The sequence below is a fragment of the Mchenga conophoros genome, linkage group LG13, assembly GCF_057382185.1.
Source record: "Mchenga conophoros isolate Kocher_MC1m ecotype Shallow Benthic linkage group LG13, M_conophoros_male_GT1.1, whole genome shotgun sequence".
Taxonomy (NCBI): domain Eukaryota; kingdom Metazoa; phylum Chordata; class Actinopteri; order Cichliformes; family Cichlidae; genus Mchenga; species Mchenga conophoros.
In genome coordinates, this window is record NC_140538.1 from 28,004,489 (window position 1) to 28,013,066 (window position 8,578).

The following is an 8,578-nucleotide window of genomic DNA, read 5'->3' on the forward strand; positions in this document are numbered from 1 at the left end:
AGGAGACAGCTTCAGCCTAGTGTCGCATGTGCAGCGTAATTAACAACTTTTTTTATAAGCAGGCTGCGATGACACTTCATCTGTGAGGGTAATTTTTTTTCTTTTTTAAAAAAAAGTCTTGTGATAATTGGTTTTAACACGATCAGAGTTTCTTGTGTGATCGATTCACACCTGAAATCGCCGTGGTGTTCCTTTTCGTTCTGTGCCTTGGAACTGCAGCTGGTGCCGCGTGAAAGCAAGAACCCACTCATTTGTGTCACTGCACATGACACGAGACGAAGCAGAGTCAGATCGGGGGGTAGTGCAGTTACCTTTTCTGTGTGCTAGCTGTTACCTCGGTGCATTTTGTAATGCTCTAAATGTTTAAATGTGCTTCCACAAGGGAGCTCTGAGTATGCATGATTGGCCAAGCCACAAACAACTGCAGCCTGCACTGCTCCCGGGGGGGTGGAGGTCAGACCCTTCACATAACTTCACACATAAGACAAGTTTCATCCGGTTCAGCATTATGATAAAAGCTACAACACCACACTTGGTGGATGTTCATTCAACTTTTACAGCAAATGAACAAATCACCAGTACAGTGCTGTGCAAAAGTCTCGAGTCTTAATATTTTGCTGAGAAAATGAGAAATAGGTGCAAATTTAAATAGAAATTCAATGTATGAGGCAAAAAAAAGACTTTGTACAATTCTAATTAGCTTGAAATTCAATATGACCACCTTTGTTGTTTAACTGTAGACACTCAGTGCTGTACCTTCCTCCTGACATCTTCCACACATGTTGATGATGATTTGAACCAGAGATTCTACATTTGGATTCATCACTCCATGAGACCTGTTGCTTCTGATTTTCAGTCTAGTTATTGTGTAATTTGGTGATGCAGCCTTTTCCCCGTTACCTTTCCTTGAGAATGATCTTCCGACAGCCACCCACTCCACTGAGGGTATTTCTGATGAGGCCTCAGTGAAACATAGATGGATCAACCAAAGCACCAGACACAGGTCTCAGGTCTGTGTCAAGTCTTTGCCGGGTTTCTATTTCCTAAGGAAGTGACTTTCAGATCCTCGCCACATGCTATTGATTTTGAAAGCTGCCACTTCTTCCGTCCCCGACTTGTCTAGGTTTCTCAGTTTTTCAAGGACACACTTCACACTGTCAACAAGTTTTCAGCTTGTTGGTGCAAAATAGCTACTTTATGCCTGTCAAACATATCTTTGACATTTTTCATAGATTAAAAGTACAAGTCTGGATCATTGGACGTAAAATACAAATATATAAGGAGCGGTTCCAGACATTTGTTCAGTACCATATGACACAAAAATACTTGTACTAAATATTCAGGCTTTCAGGTACATGCATCCAGCAAACTCAGTTAAATTATTTTGATTCGTCATAGATATGGTTGGAATAAAATCAAGAACAAGATCATCCCTAGTAATGAAAAATTAAATTGTACGTTTGGGTTTTTTAGCTTAGTTTTCTGACCTGACACTTTCCCATCTACCTGTATGTGTTACTTTTATAACCTTCATTATAAAAGATTGGGACCTGATCCAAATTTTAGACAGCTGAGAACACCCAGCATCTTCTGTCAGTCTTTGGATTCCCTACTTGAATAGGTCGTCTGATCATCCTATCATTTAACCTGTCAGCGCTCCTGTTTGGAACATGTTTCCTTTCAGTCACCCAGTTGCAGCAGCTCATTAAGGTATGCACACTGTTTTAAAATGTATTTGCATATTTTGATTTGTGCAGATATTTGTATTAGAAATGCAAATTACAAGGTGATTCCTTGACCCCTACCACCAGTGGATTCAACAACAATAAACTTAGCTGTATGCAACATCACATTTACTGCAACGCTGCAAAAGCCAGATGCACATCTTCAAAGTGCGGTGATTGCATCCCCCCCCTCCCAAAATGGGCTGCAAAAAACAGCAAACAAATTTCACACGGGAGGCAGCACAGAGGTCCACAATAGAGCTTTATTTTGTCATTCATCAAAATAACAAACTTAGTATCTCTGCAAGCTACTGTAACAAACTCATCAGAAATAAAACAGAAAATAAGAGTCCCACACAGGTACACCTATTTACACCATGGTTTCTGATACATGTTCAGTCACCCACATCTTATGATTGGGGGCAAATGCCACGCAAGACATGAGGCAGTCAGGTCCTACATGGTGCTGTGCTGGCTCTAACACACGGCCTATGCAGTCAGATGGGCGAGCTGGACAGTACAAGGCTAATCTAATTTCGAGTACCATTGTGTGTACTTCAAAATAGAAGCCTTTGATCCCACTCAGTGCTTTTATTTTAATGACAATGCACATCTGACGTGAGCTTTTCTGAACATTAAGAGGCATTGGCTGATGCTCCTCAGTGCTGTGGGGAGGGGGGTTAACAGGGGGACTTAATTGGTAAACATCTCATGTATTCCAAGCAACAAGAAGAGAAAGAAAAAAACCAAACCTATCAAAACTGGAGCATCCTGTCTTCAATACAAAATGGGAATTATTACAGGGTATACAAACTCAACAATCCATAACCGAAAACAAGACAATTTTCAAATATGGGTAGATTGTAAATTTTATTGGAAAAAAAAAAAAAATATACAACTTGGAATGGATTATTTGACCTGTGGTCATTTTAAAAAGAAGAAAAAAAAAAAAGTAGTGAGTAAAACATTAAAAAGCATGGTAAAATTTGTCATTTTTCTGGTATATAGAACAGCAGATACAAAAAGAGTTTGTACGAGTACCTAGGAGATACACCCGTGTCATTTTTTTGCAGTAGTGCAATGCTGAGATTTCCATATATACTTTGTCCGTAGTCCATGCAGAGTTTCAACTTCTCTACATCGTTTCCATGCCAACAGTGTTGCCAAGTGACAACCAGCTGACAGGTTTCCAATGTCACCATGCGTGGAGGGGGCCCCGAGCACATAACAGGAAAATTCCAAGTTCTCCAGCTTCCAGGGGCCTCCACGGCATCTGGTTGTATGACCGTTCTGTCACTCCAAAACACCATGACAGCAAAAGAAAGGGACATGGGGACAAGAGCCTATGCAGTTTACATGCAGTTCCTTTGGACAGCAGAAGGGGCAGGGATGAATAGGGGCTATTAAGATTTTACAGATAAATTACACAAAGAAAAAAGGCAAATTATTTATATACGAAATCTGTACAAGGCCTTCACTTCGCCGTCATCATTTGTACGAACTCTGCAGGGTTGAAGAGGGGGAAAAAATATATATATATATAAAATTTTACATTTAAAATGTCAGCCCAAAATTTTTCCAAAAACAAAACAAAACAAACACACAAACAAAAACAACAACCCCCCCCCCACTAATAGAGAACTATATACCAACCTTCATAGTTGACCTGTCCATCCCCATCAATGTCTGCTTCTCTGATCATTTCATCCACCTCTTCATCAGTCAACTTCTCACCAAGGTTTGTCATCACATGGCGCAGCTCAGCAGCACTGATGTAGCCATTCCCATCCTGAGAAATCAGGTCAGTCAGTGAGCTCCCCTTCTTACAAACTACAGTGCATATGTACACTAGAGCAGCTGGATGCATTTACCTTGTCAAAGACACGGAATGCTTCTCTGATCTCCTCCTCGCTGTCTGTGTCCTTCATCTTCCTGGCCATCATGGTAAGAAATTCTGGGAAGTCTATCGTTCCATTTCCTGAAGAAAATAAGTTTTTAAGAAGCAGCACATTTGAGCTACTGACATCTAGCACAGTGACTGTAAACTGCTGGAAGCCTTTGAGGTTTGATCGAGTTCTCACCATCAGCATCCACTTCATTGATCATGTCCTGCAGTTCTGCCTCTGTGGGATTCTGGCCCAGAGAGCGCATGACTGTGCCCAGCTCTTTGGTTGTGATGGTGCCATCTCCATCCTTGTCAAAGAGTGAGAAGGCCTCCTTGAATTCTAGTTGCAACAAAGAGAGTTGGCTTTTTAGTGGGGAAAAAACAAAACAAAAACCACACCTGTAAAGCAATTGGCAACAACTGGCAAGACACCACAACATCATGTCAAAGCCCACTTTTAAGACCAAGCTCATAATTGTATCATTAAATGTCCATATAAATCAACTCCGAGATACTGATGAGACCCTCTTGAGTTCCAACTACAAGTTTCTGGCTAAACAAGAGCACCGACCGCGAGGCGGAGCAGCAGAGGGCAAAGTTGTGCTACATCAACGACAAATGACAGCCCCGTGCAGCTTTGGTGGAGCCCTGAGGGATGACGAACAATGACACACTCATCAAGCGTGATGAGGCCAACGGGAAATGTGTAGTGGCGTGCAGCAGCTTGTCAGTGTCAGGAAAACTATGAACCTGCCCTGCCATTTCCAGGGTCAAACACATAGGGCAACACCCCTTTTTTGTTCTGACAGAGAGGGCCTGCTGTGCACAGCGGGAATATCAACAGGGACCGATTTCCGTGGGACAAACCGCAGGTCATGCGGGAAGGTATAAGGAAGCCACTAAATCGTATGAATCATCTTTATAGACTTTACAGGCCTGCATTATTTACATAACACCTTATTGTAGCATACCAGCGCACCAAGCCCAGTATACTACCACAAATGTTCTTGTAGCACTCCCATTTCATGAGCAAGTACCTCACACCATACGCAAGCATATAAAGGTGAGCACCAACAGCTCGCCAGAACGCACAGCTCTTTCAGATTACATCATTTATTACATGGCAACCATGAAAATGCAAAGTTTTCCATGAGGGAGTCCTTAAGCGCTCCAGTGCCAGTAAGCAACAGCGGTTTCTTTCATTCCAGTTTTATGACCAGCAGGCTGCTCTGTGGAACGCCTTAAAAGGCAAAAGTATAAATCCACTGCAATGGGATGCAAAGATCCATAAGGTAGGCCACTTGCAGTTATGAGGAAAAGTAGAAGATCAATGCAGCCATGTCTTACCAGCAATCTGCTCTTCTGTAAGTTGATCAGCCTGCAATATACACGAACAAAAAACAGCTTTTAGTATGCCAGACAAGAAAAATAAAAAAAATATACACACGCCTCGCGTTACACTTAACCCCCCCATGCTGGTTTACGTGGATTCTCTCAAATCTACAGCCGCGTTTTGGCACAGCTGCTACAGCTGACGAAAATTATGTTATTACAACAGCAATATTTAGTACTACCAGTAAATTTGCACAAAGGCATTTTCTTGACTGTAAGCCAACACTTTGTCCTACAGAAGAAGGAAAGAAAAAAAAAAAAAAAAAGGATCGCCACGCCATTGGCAATTGCGCGAAATATTGGCGCGATCTTCGAAGACCCCAAATTTGCGGTATAAAATTAATGTTGTACAATTTGGCGGTAAACGTTAGCTAGGCAGAGCCGCACTTAGCTAGCTACCATTACATGCCGGTTCATCAACTCAAGACAACGCCACACACGTTCAGCACAATGAGTGACTAATACAGCAAGTAATACCGCGTTTAGCAAATAGTCACAATACAGCTTACTCGGTTAAAGGATACTAGGCGGGACACTAGCTAGGACGCAGCTGAACTGCCATAAAAAGCAACGTTATTGGGACACTCGACGCACATGCACCATTTTAAGTGTAAATGCGTAAACGGTGCTCAACAGACGTTATACTTTCATTCAGACTAAACAGAAGCTTCCTCGGACGGGTTAGTTTTGCCTATCTACTGTAAAGAAGACGTTTACTCGGCTAGCAATGCGGTAGTTACAGCAGGCATTTTTGAGTTACGTTTTATTTCCGTTCATTCCGACCGAAAAAAAAAAATAACGGGTTAGAGGTTTACGAACGGATCCAACCCGCAAATGAAAGCCAGTCTTATTTCCCTTACCATTTCGATGTAGATGTAGTGGCTGGTTCACGACAAATTCGTAATAACCCTAAGCCGAATAAGCTTTCAACACTCTCTATGAACACACTGACACAGAGGCAACTGGGCTCGCCTTTAACGGCTATTCGAAACTCCTCCTCTTTTTTAATATCAATCCGCCAACTCGCCTCTTCTACAGGTCCCTAATTATTATTATTTTAAAAATCGTAATCGATATCTATACAGTAAGAACAAGAAACAAGTTAAACATTCATCTATGAATGCTGTGAAGGTTTCGGCTCTGATATTTATAATCACACCGCGTATCCCCTGCGGTCTACATAACGGCGGATTAATACTTTCTGCTACTACGTGATGGGGCACAAGCTGTAGCCGAAAGAAATCGCGCTTTCTGATTGGTTTGTTTGTACCTGCAATGCGTCACTCCCATGGTCTGCGCTGCCGCTGCATCTTATCCATAGACATCTCAGTCAGTGCCACAGGCACAGCAGACAAGCTTGTTGCATAGTGTGTATACATATGGGCAACGTCTTCAGAGAAGCACAATAACACAATTCTGATAAGTAATTAGCTACCAGTAAGAAAAATGATTACTTGTAAATGAGCTAGCACTGACCCAGTTTGTGCTTCTATTTATTCTATTACTGCAGTTTTCTCATTTCTGATTGCATTACTTATATTTTATTAGTGTGCTGATAGCCATGCTGTTTTAAATGGCTGTTACAAGGTTACCCCAGACTGATCCTGCGTTCCTCCTTTCTGCTGTGCAAGTGTTCATCACTTTGAATTTTATGCATAATTAGATGCAGCGTCAGGGATGGAGTGTTTGGGTCTAATAGTTAGGTGTTACAGCTCATGCATGTGTGCGAGTGTGTGCACTGTGCACATTTAGATGTGTAATATGTAAGTGGGTCTGTTGCTGTCAGATGATGCTCGGGTCTCATTGTGCTGCTGCTGGTGTGGATTGGAGTATCTGATAGCCTGATTGCTTATGCCTGACTGCTCTCCTGTCTCCCAGTGACCACCTGTCTCTACCCTGGCCCCGTGGGAGACGGCGGGGAAGAAGGTGGAGGAGGGTGGACAGAGATGTGTGAGGAGAAAGATTTGAAGAACAACTCTGGAATGTACTAGAATCTCCAATGTGCCTAAACAGCCTCAACCCCCTGCCTTTCTCCCAGTTCTTCTTATTATTAGAGACGAATGTCACACTATAAGCATAAGCAGAATTTGTCACATTTATATGGAAGAAATGATGACCCAGAGTGCTTTCCGATTCCATCTGGGCTGTTTACAGAAGTGCTGTTGATCGTGCCCTGTGAGCCGCTGAGCAGCCTCAGAATGAGCCGGCCAAGCCCACTCTACAATTGCGAAACAAAAAGTAACTAATCTGAATCGTACTGGATTCTTTTCATTGAACTCTGTTTTGTTATTTTCCCCTATTGAGGTTTTTGTCACTGTGCAGATTAGGCAATGCCAGAGGTGACGGCACAGAAGCCTGAATCGGTCACAAGAACCAGTTAAGCTGATCCATGTGCGATGACTGTACACTGAGGTGTACGAATTCACTTTGCGTCTCCTTAAAAACACTTGGCAAACAGGACAATGTGGACTTTTATGCACTTTTGTCAATGCCGCAGACATTTAACTGCTTTCAGCTCTCACGTTATTAAGGAACGTCAATGGGGAATTGCTCTAATAAGACCTTTTTAGACACAATGGTACACTGTTGGGCCATAAATATTTCAAAAACATAATAGCTTTCCACTTTGGCCTCCCGCCCCGGTTTCTATAGCTACACTTTATCTAATGTGCAGTATCGGCTGTTTGATTGGTTGATAAAGTGACTTTCAATGCCCCCCAGGTCTCAGAGCGCCTCGTTCCGGGTCAAAGGTATGTACGGGCTGGATTTTAATAAGGATTGGGCATACTGGAACTAAAGAGGTGTTACTTAATGGTCTATAAAACTTGAAACCAGGCTCCATGATGTAAGCCAAGCAGGCTTTAAAATGAACACTAGGCTTAACATGGAACACTATACAGTATTTGTTGCAGGCATGTTTTGGCATTATGGATGTTGGGTATCGTGTTAACTCCGGGGTATTATTTTTTTTTATTATTTATTTAGTTGCTCAGATTAATCACAATGCTCAAACCACTGCAGGGCACTAGCACATATTACGTCTCCCCTCTTCTTATCAGCTCTGTGAATATGTAACTACCTCACGTATTGCTTTCTTATCAAACGCTGCCCAGCCCAGAGCTTGTTTTCTTTTTATAATACTGCAGTTTTCATTACTGTACTGCAGGGGTCAAAGTTCGCTTTAGTTCAGTGGAAATCAGCTCAAGTCAGCCCTCCATCTTCATTAATACATTGCTTCCCCCAACACGTTAATGCTCCTTCCCACTGACAGCAGTTAGCTTTAGAGGTGGGTGGGTCGATCCAGATATTGATGGTATGGATACCAATGCTGCTATTGGTACTGGAATGATACCAGTACAATAGGAGGGATACTTTGTTCTATCCTCTAGGTTCAGTATGCAGCCCACTGAATTGTGTTAAATAAACTACCTTATTGGAAATGCTATTTATAGCCTATAGCATGTTTAAACAACAGAAGCGGACCCAAAGCGCTTTAAGAGACAGCCATTTACATCCTATGTGCTAGCCCTGCGACAGACTGGTGATCTCTCCGAGCTGTACTCCGCGTCTCGCCCTA

At 42.4% G+C, this 8,578-nt stretch overlaps 1 protein-coding gene across 1 annotated transcript; it reads right to left on the bottom strand.

Moving 5' to 3' along the window:
• Nucleotides 1-1,967: 1,967 nt before the first annotated feature.
• On the bottom strand, nucleotides 1,968-6,004 carry calm2a (calmodulin 2a (phosphorylase kinase, delta)). The gene is made up of 6 exons (XM_085297597.1): nucleotides 5,862-6,004; nucleotides 4,957-4,987; nucleotides 3,806-3,949; nucleotides 3,596-3,702; nucleotides 3,378-3,513; nucleotides 1,968-3,227 (listed from the first exon to the last, which is right to left on the bottom strand). Exons 1-6 carry the CDS (start codon nucleotides 5,862-5,864, stop codon nucleotides 3,199-3,201), a joined length of 450 nt encoding a protein of 149 aa, XP_085153723.1. The 5' UTR covers nucleotides 5,865-6,004; the 3' UTR covers nucleotides 1,968-3,198.
• Nucleotides 6,005-8,578: the final 2,574 nt, after the last annotated feature.